Source organism: Diceros bicornis, chromosome 14 (assembly GCF_020826845.1).
Source record: "Diceros bicornis minor isolate mBicDic1 chromosome 14, mDicBic1.mat.cur, whole genome shotgun sequence".
In the NCBI taxonomy this organism is placed as follows: Eukaryota; Metazoa; Chordata; class Mammalia; order Perissodactyla; family Rhinocerotidae; genus Diceros; species Diceros bicornis.
In genome coordinates, this window is record NC_080753.1 from 12835756 (window position 1) to 12854759 (window position 19004).

At 36.0% G+C, this 19004-nt stretch overlaps 1 protein-coding gene across 1 annotated transcript in view; it reads right to left on the bottom strand.

The window, feature by feature from the left end:
- Positions 1 to 19004, bottom strand: part of MLIP (muscular LMNA interacting protein) — a 106995-nt gene that overhangs the window by 62766 nt on the left and 25225 nt on the right. Inside the window, exon 5 of the mRNA XM_058555451.1 lies at positions 8489 to 8560. Coding sequence (XP_058411434.1) covers positions 8489 to 8560 — 72 coding nt within the window. The remainder of the gene's footprint in view (positions 1 to 8488; positions 8561 to 19004) is intronic.

Genomic DNA, 19004 nt, shown 5'->3' on the forward strand with positions numbered 1-19004 from the left:
ATCTTATATATAACACTTTAGAATTATAGGCTGCCCTGTCCTCCTACTCATATTTACCTTCTATTCCTCATTTCCTCATTATCATTCTCTTACAGCCATATCCTGACCAGAAAGTATGACACCAGCCATGGAAACATGGAATCTATTGCTCACCAGAATCAATTTTCTTCCTCCTAACAGAGCCAGTGATACAACAAATCCAGAAGTATTAACCTTCACCAATAGGCACCATGTCCAGATGCTAGAGTTGTCATTTTGGCATGGGATATACCCCTAAGAATTCAGAAAAGTGACATCTAAAGATAAGATTTTACCATCCCCTCATTTCAATAACTCACAAGGGAAAATACCGTCTGGAGATTTTTTTCCTCAAAATCCACTTTTCTGCATTAAATAACAAAATAGAAAACATTGGCTATGATAACCTAACAGAAACACTTGACATTGCCTCTTTCTTACCATAAAAGAATCTGTCTTTCACTTTCCTCTTTCATCCTCTAAACTTCTGACCAATCATGAGTAATAGATAGCAGGGAACAGAAAACTTCATAAAGATAACTCCCAGCTGGGGTTCAGACAGTTTAATTTTTCCTTGACACGGGGTTTTAATCACCTGGTATTTACCCTGTTGGTGAGGAAGGAGGAGGGGTTCCCACTCTACTGTTATGGGGGTGGCCGAATACATGACACCTGACACTGGGCAGACAAAATCAACAGCAGTTTATCAGTCATGTATATTCACAGCCGATGGGAAGAGAACACTGCATACCAGGCAGGGCCACACAAGGGTTGTGCTCAGGAACAGAGGGAACAACCAGGGTGGTGGGAGGTAGGCTTCGTAGTATCAAGAGGGCGAGGTGTCCCCTGGTTCTGTAGAAGGATGCGATCAGCTTGCTTGAATAAGCGAGGACGCACCTGGGCAGTTTGATGAGGAAGGTTAGGGGATCATATATGTGGAAGGGGTAAGGGGAAAGGAACTTGTATTTAGGCCGTTTGAGGTCCTCTCAATTTTACCAGACATCGAGGCAGCACATAATATTGGGCCTTAATTTTAGGCTTTATGCCACACACGGCTTCTAACTATAATGATAACCGTGGAGAAGAAAAAAGACGGAAATTAAAGACCAAGAGTAAGAACAAAGTCCTTAGGAGAGAGGCTGGGTCCAGCCCTCCCTCACCTCTCCAGCAATACCTTCTGTCTGCTCCTTACTTGCGTGCTGCTCTTTAGCCGCGAAGAAACACTCGAGTTCTTTGAACTTGTGGTGACCTTTTAACTACATTATCAATTCTGCCTAGATTGTCCTTCCTCCACTCAGCTCACTTTGAGAATTCCTATACATCCTAAAGTGCCTAATCAAACTCCTTTATATGTTTTCTTGGCTTCACACCAGGCAAAGTCTATCACTCCCTCCTTGGGGAACCATTTCACTTCGCACATACCTGAAGTGCATGGTATCATAATTACTTTTTTAACTGTATCTCTACCCTACTGGACCATTTCCGTATTACAATCAGGAAAATATGGTATTTGTCTTTGTAGCCACAGGATAGAGCACATGATATGTGCCCAGTAAAGATCTTAAAGATGAACTGAAAGGGTAAACTGACAAATAAACAGAGTCAAATGAATGAATGAATCATAGAAATAATATGATTTTAAGACCCCTCAGTAAAACACTCTAGAGAAATGGTTTAAACCCTTTGAATATTTTAAATAACAAATAATTATTTCTTTTCCCATATTTTAATTAAATTTGTTTACTATCAAAGATCTGAGCATGTGATCAGTATTAACGTAATGAGCAGATATTTTTTTCAGTCAAAATCAAATAGGGTTAACATCTGGTTACTCTGTAGGAACTTACTATAGGCAGACACAACTTTCATTATGCTATTTAAAATACTGAAATTTACTCAAAGAATGAAAAAAACTATCTACTCAGAACCCTTGGAAAATTAAGGAAGATAACTGGTATTAGGTCAGCAATGCTGAAATTTTGAAATGGGGACAACACTCAGACTGCATTAAAATTTAGAGGGGGGATTATTTTGAGTTGAAATAGCCTTGAAATTTATGAGAACTGATTTTCTTTTTATTGATGAGGGGTTATTTGTCAAATGTATCATCTTGATCCATTCCTTCTAGCAGCCACAGAAAGTTTTTTTCCTCTGTAGTACAAAAATGTATTAAAAGAAAATGCATTAAATCTCCATTAAGAAGAAGTCTGCCCATAGATTGCTTTTTGACAACTTAGCCAGCAGGGTTGTATTGATGTTTCCTTAGATTTATTCATTTTGAGTGAACTTCTCTCAGAACATTCTCCAAAGAAAGATTTTTATTAAAAACGTATATTGCTACCAAATTGGACGATAGCCAAGGGAGGCATAAATGGGACATGCTTTGAATTGTATTTTTAAAAATTCTTAACTAATATAAGTTATCAGAAATATTCTCATTAAATATTCTCATTATATTTTCCTCAGAACAACCAACTTCAGACTCAGATTTGAAGAGACATAGTAAATCTGACTTTTAGAAGAAAATAGTTTCCGAGCTCAGCACTACCTTATAATTAAGAGCTTTCTGAGCTCAGCACTACCTTATAATTAAGAGCCAAGGACTATGAACAAGCATTGTAAACCAAAGTCATTATGAGAATATAGGCCAATAAACTGTAAAAGGTGTTCTCCACCCAAAAAGAGCACCTCTGAGGGAACCGCAAACACTTTTAAGTCAGATATATGGAATCAGTCTAACCTTCTCTCTTAGGAAACAGGATTAAGTTCTAAAAACCTGAAAATAGAATGAATTAGTTACACTCTAAATAGAATTAGAAAGTAAACTGCTTCCAAAGAAAAAACAATCTAACAGGGCTTGTAAACTTTTTGTAATGCCTAGACTAGCTAATCAGATTGGATTTCAAAAATTTTATTGGTGCATTACTGTATTTTAGTAATGATGAAATTAACCCCCCAAAAAATGATTCCTGCTAAATATCAATGCTCCTATACTTAATCTGACCAGCTGTTTGGAAGAATAAATCCTTTGAGGACTGCAAAAGCCTTCTTTTTTTGCAGTCGTTAATACAACACCACTTGTAGAGTTGGAGATAATCTCAGGAAAATAAAATTCACTTTGATTATCCAGTTAGAGAGATTCAGGTCTGAATAGCATTCTGATCTGAAGAAAAGGGGGAAATGTACCCTGTAAGTCAAAGGAGCTTCCAGATATATAAAAGTACTGCTTCATTAAGGATCTAGGAATATTTATCATTAGATTATTTTCATAAGATTGGTTTAAAAACTTCAAGAACTGAGGAAATCTACTTGGCATTTTTAATCCCAAAATCTTTGCAGGCTTAAATGTCTGTTCCTCCCACACAGAAGGAAGGGAGTTTTTGCAAATCATTACAGCCAGTTTCAAACCCGTTCATCAAGGCTCAAAGGCAGAAAAATCTATACTTTTAATTCATTTAATCAAGGATATCAGAAGGGTGTTCCTTATTTCCAGCCAACACCTCCTCCGCTATAATTCGCCTCATCTCTTTCAATAACTCAAGGAACTGGGCTGGTTTGTAATCCCTCACTCACTTAAGTCTTCTCAGAGCTAAGTCATTTCCAATTCTCCTTCATCTTCCCTCATTAAAAAAAATAAATACTTTTGTTGCTCTAATTTAATGAGGATTTACATATAGTTTAGCAAGTAATGAGAAAATTATTGTAGACAGGAATCTGACATCATCATCTCTTGCTAACATTTCATTTTGGCTAGTTGATGTCACAGTTGCATGGTGAGCAGGGAAGGCTGGGGGATTATCAGAACCCACTTGAGATCCAATTCAGCAACTTACTCGCCCTGCTGCTTTGGGGAATTTACTTGGCATCTTCGAACATCAAAATCTTCACAGAGTTGTGAGGATAGTAAAGCATTTAGCTCTATGTCTGATACACTAGAGTATTCAATACGGTGGGCATTGTCATTCTATATTCTAGCCGTTAAAAGGTGTCAAGTCTAAAACCAACTTACTTCCCTTATAGCAGAAGGTCCTTTATACATTTTTCATGGAAGTAGAATTAATGAGTCTTATTCTACCCTAAAAGAAGACTCTTAATTTATCGTCATCCCAATTGTCATACACTAGGCCCCCCTTTTTTCTAAATCCTATGAGCAAAAATTTGCCTTAAAATCCTGTGGAATAAAATTGGAAATTTTAGAGACCTATCCAGCTGCAAACTAAATTAATTCATTCCATGAACATTTAACAAAAAACTACTATATTCTCTCAAATAGTTCATGGTGGAGAAAAAAACAACCACTACGTGTAATTAAATACGATTTGGTAAGTGCTTTAAAAAAGATAAATGTGTGTTAGACAACTGGCTGAGGAGAGCCAATTAGTATAGATTTGGGTCCTGGGCACTTCTCCAGTGCCAAAGAAATGGGGACCACATTCACTTCTGGTACTGATCTAAATTAAGAAATGTCTCTCTAGTACAGGCCATATGCTAAATTAGCAACCAGATTTTATTAAATTTTTGAGACATGCAGAGATCTTGAAATTGCCTTACCCAAAGACATATGTTTAATTAGATTAGAGTTTACCAACTCTTGTTTTAAAAAATTAAACTGGCAATTCAGAATAAACTGACTTGACAACTGACAAGACATCTCAAATCTTTACCTTTCTATTTTTATAGCACAGTTTTCACTATTGTCTTCAAAATGGCTGTTCTTTATCTTCCACCATGAAAAATAAAATGATTTTTATCCCATAACTCTCATTTAAATAATTAGTCCTATAATTTATACGTGCTATTTATAAAATTCAGCTACTCTAGAATTTTTCTTTGAAACACACATAGCTTGTAAATTAAATTTATCTTGAAAATGGCAGGTAGTAATGCGATTTGCTGGAAAACACTACCTAACCCTAGCCTGATTCTATCCCAAGGAATACTTGTGAGGAAAGGAACAGAGAACTTAAATTACCGTAAAGGAAAAAAATGTATACATTCATGGGAAAATATTCACCACTTGTGAGACAATAAAGATGCATATTATGTGATTTCATGGAAATATTCCTTCCTTCTTCTTTCCTTTCCTTAACACAGTTGCGCAGTAAAAATAATAATCCATTTGTTTAGAATACTAATATGTGATCTTCAGTTTAATTTAACTTTTTACCTATTGCTATCATACTCGGATGATAAGAAGGAAAACTAGCCAGTATGAGAGAGAGACCTTTAACATTCTCTGAAAAGGACAGCAGTACACACATCAAGAATAAAAACTAATGTCCATATCAAAATTATTTCCTCACAGAGCTCAGTATATTGTTGAACATATTGTAATAAAGTCCGTGGGCAGTCACAAATGCAAGTTGATCTGATTACTTTGTTCCTGCTTTATAATCACTTTAATTCATCCTCATCTCAATCTTGGAGGAGATGATTATTGGCAGGAGATTAAGCCAAAGACCCTTCAGCTAACATGTTAAAATATGATGCCTTACATTTATCTCTTCCTGTAAAACCTGAGCTAAGACTTTAGCTAAAAATGTTCCCTCCTAAATGTTCACAGGAAAAAAAAAAGATAGAATATGGAATAAGCTATAAATTTAAGTTTTGATGCAGACAATAAATTACAGAACAGAAATACTAGAAACCTCATGTCCTCTGCCAACAAAATGTACTCTTTTGAAAATTACAGGCTTCATCTAGGGTGATTAAAGCTGAAACCAACCCAGTGATTCAATGATAGCTTAATGTCTGATTGGAATGGATACCTATATTTCAGTTTGGAGAAAATCTCACTTTTAAAAATAGTATTATTTTGTTAAAGTGATTCTGGTTCCTCATTAATTATACTATATTCTACAAAACAGAATGTGGTATAAAATATCAACCATTGGTTTAATCTGGTTAGCAGAGAGAATTAATTGTTGAACTCTCTAAGACTGAATTAAATATGTTGGTTCTACCTTCAAGGTATGCCACAGCACAGACCCTAACAGAATATTATGAGACTGCAGCATCACCCTACCCCTTAATTGTGGTGTTCTGTGTAATATTAAAGGAATCTCAGAGAAGTTTCTGTGATTTAAAATATTCCAAAATGTTAATTCCTCCCAAAATAGATGAGTTTCTGACAATTATAGTCTTAAATTTCCCACTCAATTCAGAAATAAGTTCCTTTGATTCCAATGGCATAGGATGAGTGCTATTGTGTAAACAGATGGGGAAGAAGGCCTAAATTACCATATTTATTTTTAAAAAACTACAACCATGAAAGCAGTAGTACAATATCATTCAAGAAATATTAGTGAAAATGGAAATAAACTCTCATAAAATCTTAGGATAACACTTTTGCTATTTAAAAATTTTTACAAATTTTCTTATTGAGGAACACAAAACATGGGAAAGCCAGCAAAAAGTATGTGGAATTATACAAAGGCTCTAAAGAAAAAACAAACATCATGTCTTATCGTGTGACCTTTGAACAATTCAAATATTTATGGTCCAAAAACAATTTAACTTAGCCAAGATACAATTACCCACACTAGTCTTTATACAGTAATCAATCCTAACTAGAATAACATTATTTTAAATTAGACATCATGATATTTACATTTTGTTGTACTAAAAATAAAAATAATAATTTTCCTAAAGAATAGGTTTTATTCAAAATTAAAAACACAAAACCTCTCATATGCACTTGCATTAGGTTAAATACACAGCAATACTACCATACACATTTATGAAATGGGTTTGTGATGACACTAGAAATTAAGCTAATGATTCTTCATTTTTAATGACTAATAGATCATAATCTCTAAAATGCATTTAACTGGAAGAGAAGAGAGCTGGTAGACAGAGATTCTGGAACCATAAATGACATCCAGTCTATCTTACAAAAGTCTTTCAAGAAGAATTAACTGTTATTTTTCTAAATATAAAATTAATATAGTGGTACCACACAGGCACAGGAGAATATGCTAGGTTAGGGGAGACAAGTATGATGGAAGGACAGCATGACACAACAGGCCCCTATTCTGTTTGCCTGGCTGCTGAGGAGGAGAGTTTCTCCCACTTCTGTAAGGGCAGACACTCGTGACGAGATTTCAGAAATGTCCATGTGAAATGGGCAGAGGGTCTGTGGTGTGGGAACACTGCCTCTATGACTCAACATGATAACCCTAGACTGCAGGATGAGGGCCAACTGGTGAAAGTGTCACTTCCTGCATCCCCCTGAAGCCTCCTGAAATCGCTGTTTTAGGCCCATATCATCTTTCACTGAGTTTTAAAAGGTATAAATTCAGAAGAGAAGCTAGAGAAAAAAGCACCAGATCTCCCTGCAGCCCCGTGACCCCTCAGTTCAAAGCATTCAGATATACAGAGCATAGATTCTGGATCACATGTGGATAATTTTGAGTTAGTTATCAGAGATACACGATATGAGATGCTGCCCACTAATGTTCACCTATATGCTACTTAGCATTTCCCACTAACAATTTCTACTTTTTAAACAAGAGACCACACAAAGGTTTTATTCCCAGATCATGCTAAACAAACAAGAATGTAGATTCCTAAACCAGTGGTCAAAATACCACTTGGTTGGCAAACATTAACATTTTGACAAATGATAGTAACAGTATTTGAAATACTATCGTTACACAGAAAAAAATGAGCTTAATACACTAAGCAATAAGTTGCCTAAATACCATAAAAATAACATATGAAATAAATAATTTTATAAATTTGGTGACTGATTTCACTTCGATTCTGATATGATCCTCCATTTGGCTTTCATCAGAGCATATATAATGTGTTTATTAAACAAGAGACTTTGATTTAATTTACCTACTGAAGAGGAATCCTCTAATTTTATAATTAATAACTCTTAATAGCAAAGCAAAAATGCCCTGAAGCCACATGAAAGCAGCTGAGTCATTGGAAGTGATCTTAATCCTCCCTCCCATTCATGGAGGTAGGATCAGTGGCTGGCGAGAATGGATAAAGAGATTTAGCCCATGAAGGAATCTAAGGGGCTAAGTTGGAATCTCAGCTAACATGTTTCTATCCTGGGGAAGCCACTATTAATCACCAAGTCTTGACCAAGGTGGCTGGTTACCCACATGTAACCCCATTTTACCTCTACTCTTTTCATCAATGTGAATAGAGCTGGAAGCTCTTAAACATAACAACCATTTAAAATGCCAAAGGACAGGGATTTATCCAAATCTGAATCCAAAGTTTCCCAGGGCTGCTTGAGAATGGATTAGACAACTCTAGGCTCATACGTAGCCTCCAGTGATAAATCAATGATGTCTCCAGTTCTACTCACCAAGATGCTTTCATCACATCATCTTAAATTAAGAGCAGCATTTTATTTTAGTAAAGGCAGATCTTTAAAACAGAAATTTTAGAAAACATAACAAAAATGACATTAGAAACATAACATTCACTCTGCGTTTAAGCCAACACTGACCTTCTGTTCCAAAAGCAATGTGTTTGTAGGGATGGCTGCAAAAGCCTTGTAGCTTGACTTGGTCTTGTATTGCTAGAATGGGTAACCAGAAAGCAAGAGTGGACATGAAAAGGGGGAAGAATATGACATAGTTTTAGACTAGTTCTACCAAGTTAAACATGTTATCAAATGAAGAAAACAGTTGTTATGCTTGAACAACTTGTTTTTGACAGAAAAAATTAGCTCACCATGTTAATATTTTATTAGAATGAGAAGCAAAGAAATATCACAGTAAAAGATCAGGCTAGGGATTATAGGCAATTATATGCTATATAGTTTCAGAACTTAAAAACACCCATTTCTACAAAGGTAAATATAAAATTCTCATTAGCAGGATTCCCTTATAGGAGTACTAGTCTATAAACATGGGAGTTTTTGCTTGATTCTCAAAGGAAAAAGTAGTTCTTTTTTACAGTGCCACAATTAACAAATATTATGCCAATAAATTTAATTGAACTCTTGATACATTGTCTTTCATCATTCATAAAAACAAAGATCAGAACACAAAAAATTCAGCAGCAATTTTTAATAAGCAGCATATTTTGAATAGAAGTAATATCAGCAATTTAACTCCATAATGGAAAAACTAGGTCAAGCTCCTGATCTTAAATTCATTTTTTTAAACCTCATCATCATCTCCTACACTTTCTAATAGAGCAATGTTAATGAATCAAATGATAAAACGTCCCGAATTTTAAGTAAAACTTAGAGTAATATAGTTCAGTTTTGTGGAGTATTTGGGAGAGAGGGTTAAGCATGAGGAAGTTGTAGAAATCAGGATAATATGCATAATCAAAAGCCCAGTTTTGATATTACTCTGGGTCCCAAGCTTCTTAACCAAGTTCAAGGGTTCCATCACTTCAAAAGCCCCTGTCTCAGGCAGCTTCCCCAGTGGCCCAGATCCAGTGGGAAATCAGCACACAGTTCCAAGCTGTCTTAGGCCCCTGGAAAGCAGACCAAAGTGTCTACAGAGGAAGACAGGGTAATCAAATAAAGTAAAACCTTCAGTTTCATGGATGTAATTGAAATAACCTTCATTAAACTGGTATGAGGAAGGTCAGAGGCTGACACATTCATTTTCCTTAGAAAGAAGTTGAAGTAGAGAGAAATCAAAATGCCAGACCTGGAGGAAGGAAGTCTCAGGTCCCCTCCAGCCCTAAGTCTCTATATTGACCCTGCACTGTTGTGGTCTCCAGACAACAACCTATTTGGGTAAGGACTGAAAATGAAATGGAGAATAAGAGCTGACATTTATTACTAGGCAAATTACATACACTGCCTCATTTAATTTTACAGAAGCCATGTAACTAAAGAGTCATTAGGAAAAGGAGACGCAGTGAAGTCAGGCGACCTGTCTAAGACTACGCAGCAGAAACAGGTGTGGAACCCAGGCCTGCCTGGATCCAACATCCATGCTTTCTCTGTAAGATAATATTTTCTCCCAAAGAATATATACAATATATATACAAATAATACAGAATAAAATGTATTATTAATACTTCATGATGGTTTTTTGTATATTTAATTGTAATAATAGCTGTGATAACAATAACAATAGCTAACAATCATCCATGAGCCAGGTACCATTCCAAAAGCTTTATGTGTATTCTCTCAACCTTCACAACAAATCTATTAGGTAGACACTATATTATATCCATTTTATATATGGAAACTAAAGTACAGAGATATTAAGTAACTTATCTAAGGTCACGAGCTAGTAAGTCATAGCTAAGATTTGGATGCAGGCTCTCCAGCTCAATCGTGCACTTGACTGCCATATGCCCTGGCCTCTCATTTCAGGACATGTAATCATTCATAACGTTTGTTCTCTTATCCTCAACTGCCCTAAAGAATATAGGTGGAGAAGACTGTACAAAGAGATATCTTGTTATTGCACACAAAATGCCATAGAATCTTAGAATCGGAAGTGATGGGGAAGGCCATCTGGTTCAAATCCCTCATCCAAGATGTGAATCTCTCTGATCCTCTGTTCAGCCACCACCTGAACACTTGCTTACCTCCTAAGGCAGCACACACTTAATTGCTGGAATTGGTACAAAATTCTCCCTTACATTGAGCCAAAATATGCTTCCCATTAACTTACTCCATTGCTCCCATTTCTCCCCACTTAGAATCGTGATGCATGCTGAGAGTTCTCCTCTGCATGACAGTCACATGGCTGTTTCCACCAACCCCCTCCTTACCGATCCTCAGCTGAAGAACTTCACTATCCTCATCACTTTCCTGTCAATATTCTTTTAAATTTTGGAAAGGTGTGTGCTTAACTAGACGTGTTTTAACACAAAGTAGAATATAATCATCACCTCCCTAATATTGACAATAAACTCAATTAATACAATGGAAATGAAAATAATTGGAATTGTCTCCTTGGTTTTTGCGATGAGTTTAGAATATACAAGAGAGTGAAGTTGGAGTCATTTCATATTATTGGATCACACTGTGCATGCTATCACCTAAAATCCCTAATCCTTTCATCTTTTTTTTTTAACATTTGTTGAAATTAAACTCCATCCTGTAGTTATGCTTTTTTCTCTAGATCCAAAAAGAGTACTTTAGGCATTATCTCTATCCATCTGATTAGATTTGGTTTGTCATTGTAAACTATGAAGATAAGAATTTTTATATTATTTCATGGACCATTTTGTTAGGTATATCATTTTTATCTTCATTCAAGTCATATACCAAAGACAGCAAGCTCTCGCCTACTGGGTTCTGCCAACCTGGTGGACATGCATCCATGCTGTAAGTCTATTTAGAAATGGCAGTCTAACAAATGGATTCATTCAACAAAATATTGTTGAGTTTCTACTTTGTGACATGCATTGCTCTAAATATTGGAAATTCAGCGGTGAATAAAACATACAAATATTTTACTCTCTATAGCTTACATCCTAATGAACAGAGACAAACTATAAACAAATCAATAAGAAAACAAAAAAAAAGTCATAGAGAAATAAATAATATGCAGAAAATTGAAATAGAGTGTTATCTTATTATCTTACACCGTACACAAAAATTAACTCAAAATGGATCAAGGACTTGAATGTAAGACCTGAAACCACGAAACTTCTAGAAGAAAACATAAGAAGTACGCTCTTCGACATTGGTGTCAGCAACATATTTTCAAGCACCATGTTGGACCAGGCAAGAGAAACAATAGAAAAAATAAACAAATAGGACTACATCAAGCTGAAAAGCTTCAGCACAGCAAAGGAAACCACCAACAAAATGAAAAGACATCCTAACAATTGGGAGAAGATATTTGCCAAATGTATACCTGATAAGGCGTTAATCGTCAAAATATGTCAAGAACTCATACATCTCAACAACAAAAAAAATAACAACCCAATTAAAAAATGGGCAAAAGACCTGAACAGACATTTCTCCAAAGAACATATGCAGATGGCCAATGGGCACATGAAAAGATGTTCAACACCATTAACTATCAGGAAATGCAAATCAAAACTACAATGAGATATCACCTCACACCCGTCAGAATGGCTATAATTAACAAGACAGGAACAACAAGTGTTGGAGAGGATGTGGAGAGAAGGGAACTCTCATACACTGCTGGTGGGAGTGCAAACTGGTACAGCCACTATGGAAAACAGTATGGAGAGTCCTCAAAAAATTAAGGATAGAATTACCATACGATCCAGCTATTCCACCGCTGGGTATTTATCGAAAGAACATGAAAACACAAATGTGTAGAGATACATGGACCTTTGTGTTCATTGCAGCGTTATTCACAATAGCCAAGACTTTGAAGCAACCTAAATGCCCATCAAGGGACCAATGGAAGAAGAAGATGTGGTATACATACACAATGGAATACTACTCAGCCATAAGAAATGATGAAATCCAGCTATTTGTGACAACATTGATGGACAGTGAGGGAATTATGCTAAGCCAAATAAGTCAGAGGGAGAAGGTCAAATATTGTATGATCTCACTCATAAGTAGAAGATAAAAAAATAACAAACAATCACATAAAGACAGAGATTGGTTTGGTGGTTACCAGAGGGGAAGGGGAGAGGGAGGAGGGCAAAAGGGATGATTAGGCACATGTGTATGGTCATGGGTTGTAATTAGTATTTGGGTGGTGAAAATGATGTAATCAATGCAGAAATAGAAGTATAATGATGTATGCCTGAAATTTATACAATCTTACAAACCAATATTACTGCAATAAAAAAATAAATTAAAAAAAATAAACGTGTAGGAACTGGAAAAAAAAAGAAATAGAGTGTTGGGATAGAGAGTGACCTTGAGGATGCTCTGGATTGGGTACTAAGAACAAATATGAGTTCACAGCAATATGTCGTTACACCTCGCATATCTCTCCTTGTCCACGACATGGTGAAAGACATCACAAAAGCTAGAACTTGGAAGGCATTCAATAAAGGTCTTGCTTGAAGAAAATGTCTGACTTCCAGTTATAACTGTTTTTGTAAACATTCACAAACTAAGAATACAGGCCATAATTTTCAGAATTTGTCTTCCATTTTTTGTGTGAAAATTGGAACATATGGCTCACTTCTTTTTTCTAGTAAACCTCTTATTTGCCATCATTTACAATAGTTCTGCAATAGAAATAAAAATTTCATCTGTTCTGAGATACAATTTATCTAGACCAGGAGATAGGAAGTTATTCACAGCAACTAGACGTTTTTTCTCGTTCCTCATCTATCTTAGGCTTTATGCATCTCTGAGACATATGCAGCCTTTCCTTTTCAATCTGAAGATCATTCTTGCTGCCATTAGAGATATTTTGGGGGTTCACTATATTTCCTCCGGGTTCTCTTAACAATATTCTAATTTGGAACATATTTCCTCTTTAGCATTTTAAGGCTTCCAGGTGTTAAACCAAATTCATTGGTTTGTCTTCCTTGGTTTAAAATTATAAATCACTCTAGTCAGGATAATTATAACGTAAATAATAGGCTGTAGTATTACAGGCTGGAATCACCATCAGCTAATTGTGAAGGTAAAACTGACCAGCCTGATTCTGAATCTAGCAAAAAATTCAATGATAGCTATTGTATCTCTCCAATTTGTAATCTGTGCTTTCCATCAACATTCAATAAATATTTCTTAAATATCCACTACATGACATGTGCAGGGCAAAGTTTAGTTTTAGAAAAGGAAATGGCATTTTAGTACATAAGTTTATCAGAGCTAATCCTACTTATAGGCAATGCCAGATATTGCAACATAAATTCTGGGTGTGAAGGTAGGGATAGCAAGAACACATCCTTCCCCTTCAGAAAATATTTCTCACTGCTATCCTACCCACCATTGCTGATGTATAAAATTCTGCCACAGGGTCCAGTAATCAAGACCCACAAAATCTCCAAGTGAACTATATTAGCTGCCTTGAGAATCAGAAACTTGAACTCCCGGTTACAGTTTAAGTACAAGTGAATGGCAGAACCTCAGATTACATAAACAGGAAGAAGAGAGAACCCTGGTGAAGAGCCTCTCTACCATCATGGCCAACTTCTCCTTCCGGAAGCATCCATGAGAAATGAGAGCATCACTCTAAACGTACACTTCCTGCTCCTCAGAAACCATGCCTGCACTGCCTGTGTCAGAGTTTCCCTGAGTTGACAGCTCAACCCAAGCCCTGATCCGATTCACAGACAGAGATTGCCCAGACCCCTCACTTACATCTGGATCACTGGCAGAGCACTATCTCCGTAACGATCCTGATAACTGAAGAGCTGGAGGGAGCGGGGTATAAAAATACTGGCTGTAGACCATGGCCTGGCAGAGAAGATGAGAGTGGTAGTTTCTAAGAAAGCTTCCCTCAACAACTCTCCTCCCAGGACCCCTCTCCATGGCTGATTTATCTTTTTGTGTTCCAAGCACTCTAAACATATAGCATTTGTGTTATTGTATTACAATATTTTGCCATCCCTATTAGCCTGATAGGTCTTTTAGAGGAGAGATTTTATATTATTTTCAACACCTCGTACCAACCTGGCAAAGAACAGATGTGGAGTAAATATTTTTTGACTTCAACTGAAGTATTTAATTGAAAATTACAATAAGATTCAGAGGACGTGAAAGAACAAAATTTTAGTTCCTCATCTACTGTTCAAGTGTTAGACAAGCCTGGCTGATTACAGAACCTCTTCCCCGCTTCCAAGCAGGCCCTGACGGCATCTCCAATATGTTAAGTTTCCAAAGTCATCTTCCTTCAATAATATGAACTTTCAGGATTTGAACTCATGACCCTGAATCCCTGTTTTTTCTTTTGAGAAGTCTCATCTTTGAGTTAAGCTTCATAGGCACCCTTCGATTAAAATGCAAATGCTTCGCAAGGGGTGAAAAAGCAGCTCTGTCAATCACTGACACTTGAGCGTGAATCATTGCTAGATCAATTCAGAAGGCTAGCTGGAGAGAAGCAAAAGGAATAGACACAGAATTGGTTAGTACAGAGATACAAGTGACCGATAGCAGGGACAGGGGAATCATGGAAAATCTAGAATCCCCAGAAAGGCACCAAGAACTCTGCGGTAGAGATATAGTAAAAGACAGCGAGACAAAAAGAGAAAAAGGGAAGAAGACGACACATATACATCTAGTTCCAGCTGTTTTATCGCCTCACATATGGCAGGCTTTAAAAATTGCTGAATATTTGTTACTCTACCTACAAAATATATACAGAAATATTATCTTCACCTTCATTGCTATAAGCTCACCAGAGCCACCATCATCACTTGCTAAATTGTTGCAATAGCCTCCTAAGGTCTCCTTACTTCCCCCCTCACCCTCTTACAGTTTATTCTTAACACAGAAGCCAGATAGATACGATTGTGTCTATTATCTATTCAAAATTTGAATTTTCTATTCAAAACCCTCCAATGGCTTCCTGTCTCACTCAGACTAAAAATCAAAGACTTAGAAGTAGCCTACAAGACCTCCAGGACCCAGACTCCAGTTACATCTCCCTCTGACAACCTCAATGTCCCCTCACTCACTCCACTCCTGCCACACTGGCTCCTTTATCTGTTCGTTGTAACTGCCCAGCCCTCTCTACCTTCAGGGATTTTTCCTGACTATACTCTCTTAAGAAGTCTCACCTCCTAGGATGTCATCTTCTCAAAGAAATCTATCTTGAGCACCCAACATAAAATTGTGACACCGTCTCTTACCCCGCTATACTTTTCTCCACACCACTTATGACATAACGCACGAGAAAATTTACTTATTCGGGGGGTGGGAGGAGATTGTTTGATTGTTTCTCTTCCCACAGAATATAAACTTTCTTTGAGCAGGCATTTTTGCAATTTTCTTTGTTGTAATATCCTCACAACTTTGAAAAGTGCCTTGCACATAATAAGCACTCAATACAAATTTATTGAAGGAATGAATGATTTGTTTGAACCCAGATTAACTAATTTAGCTCAGGGAGGTACATTCCATGTTCCTTATTTCCCAGATTACACGTGGATCAGCAGAAGTGGAGAAAATCATCAAAAGACCATTGCCACCAAGTCTCTAGTGTGACGTATTTGGAAATGTTTTGATGCCTTAAAGGAATGAGAGTGTACAAATAAAACGCCAGCTATAAAAGTCCATGAAATATCAAAAAGCTCCCAGCTGACTCCCTAAACAAGCTATGTGTCCAAACAGCTTTAAGGCCGGGGCAGGCACAGCACTGGAGCCCTCATAGAAAAGGGCTTCAGACCATCCTCAGTGAGTGGCAAAACATATGAGGTTTGGACGTAATGGCCATCCCAAATTCCCATATGGGACACCATGATAACTCACTAGGAGAAAAATTTAAACTATTTTATAAATGAAGGCAAAATATATTGGAAGCCCAAATATAACTCCGTGGATTTCTTTTGTGATATTCAGGCTCTCCCAAGGGAAAAAGAGTCTCAGACAATATAGATGTTGACAAAAGAGTAGCCTGAGCAGCATTCAGGGAGATGCCCACCCTGTCTAGAGCCATGATTATAACGTGAAATAATATTTTTAAACTATATCTGAAATTTAAATATATCAATTATATCATGCTAATGCCAACAGATTCAGAACCTTGAGATTCTATCTATGAAAAAGAAACATCAAGCATACTTTATACCTGAATTTAGCTCAGCATATTCTAGCTGTTCCATTCTATTTTAATATCCAAGGACAGGAGGGCCCAGACTTTGAACTAATATCCTTCAAGAATTTATGTTTTAATGTGATGGCCATCTGTGTTCTGGGACCTCTCCTTTCGGGATCTGGCACTGAGTGAAGCTGATCTAAATCGGAAGCTCTTTGACTTCAAAGAGAGCCCTGTGCTCAGATTAGCACCACAGTGGAAAGAAGCAAGACAAGAAACAATCCCTAAAAGCACATAAATTCTTTGATATCCCAAAACCGTTGGCTATTTCCTCCTATCAATCTACAAAATAATCATGGCAATTTAAATAAAACTAGTCAAACATCAAAAGAAATTGATATAAGATTTATCTATTCCAGTATCCATTTTAATGAATTTTTTATATTCAAATTACAATTCCTGCAAATAATAGTTTGCAGAAAAAAAAAAGAAAAGGCTGATTTTTACCTGGAAAGATAACAGCAAGAAGCAAGGAGGAAATAAAGATGACAAAAAACACTATGTCTCAGAAAGCAACCATTTTGGCAGAAGTTATCATAAATTTTACCCATTATAGGAAACATTTTTTTTTCTGTTCAAAGGAACAGATAAAAATAGATAAATTACAACCATTCTTCATATTTTCATGTTCATCAAATTTACCATGCATTTCTGTAAGCTTGAATTTTATTAACTTGGAAATAAACAAAATAAAACCAAAAAATTAAAGCAAATGCTGAAAATTTTCAAATATTGGGGCAGTATGTGAGCCGGGGAAGAACAGGTCTTCAACAATCTTGATTTTAGCACAAAATAGGACTTGACTTTATCAAAAGCCCCTCTGGGCTCACCCTCTTCCAACTCTCCAAAAAACAGGACAAAATAAGAACAAAGCAGAGTGAACCACAAGCACAAACACTCTGAAGAAGCCTCTGGAGTAAAACCACTTTCCACAAAGGTAAGGAATAATTTAAGTGTACTGCAGCATGGCTTACAAAATAACTGTTAATAAATTCAGGAAACGGTAAAGTTTAGATCACCAATTTTTTTCAACACACCAAAAAGGAATTCCATAATCACACATATTTATTGAAAAGATAATCACCAGGTCATTTTACCTCAAGTAAGATTTTTAAATTTAGCATTATAGAAAAAGTTAGATTTTCTCCATTCCATTTGCTTTGAAAGTTTAAAATACAAGAACTTAATAATCTCTAAGAATACATTTTTAAAATAACCCCAATATTATATCAATTGATAATTCTGATAATTATTCCATAATAATGATGGTTTGCTTCATGAGAATTATTAAATCAGACTAAAATGATAATTAATATGAGTTATTATAGCAATAACTTCATAGCAATAACTCATAGTAACAAAGAACATGGCTTCAAGAATCAGTAGACTTAAATTAATATAAATGTCAGCTCTGCCAGTATAGGATATGTGACCTGGGCAAGTTATTCCCTGAACTTCAGTTTCTTGGTGTATAAAATGGAGAAAATAATATTACCAACCTCATAGGGTCATAAAAATTAACTGACATAGTCCCTTTTAATTCATTTTCAACCATTCTGTATAGCTACTAGGATAGTTCTTAATCACAGAAAGCATCTGATATCTGTTACTATAATTATCATTACTAGTATCATTATTCGATGATAAAGTCAACCTTCTCATGTCTCCACATACACTCCTCTGGGATCCTCTTCTGTATATTTGGTCAGGTGGTTTACCATTTCTGAAATGCCAACTCCTTTCCTCTTCATCAAGCTAAATCTTAAACATTTCCGACAGGTCTGACATTTATGATGACTTCTTTCACTAACCATGTCCCATAATAATATTTCTATTACATGGAATTCAGTGAATAATTATATGTAATCTGTATTACACTATGTTAATATTGTCTTATACTTGTTTTCTAGCTTTATTGTAGATTTAATAACTCTATATAGCTTCTTCACATTATGTATATTTTTTGTGTTGAATAAAATTTATTTTTTTAGGACAAAGAATTATCTATTACTTTCATAAAAAACACACACACACAGCCTCCCAACAAAGTTGGTATAGTGGTGGGCATACGGTAGGTGTTTAATTCATGCTTGTTAAGTTGAACTGTATTGCCACATCATTAACAAGATCACGTGGGTTGTTTTATCCTTTCCATCTTAAATTCATCATCCAAACAATGACAGAGTTGAACACAATCTCCATGGAAATTGGAAGCTCTAAAACTGTGTTGTTTCAGTCCACTGAACTGATAATCCTAATCCCTCCTAATACAGGCAATTTCAGAATTTTATTTTATTTATATAACAACTACTAAATTCTGGGTGCATAAGA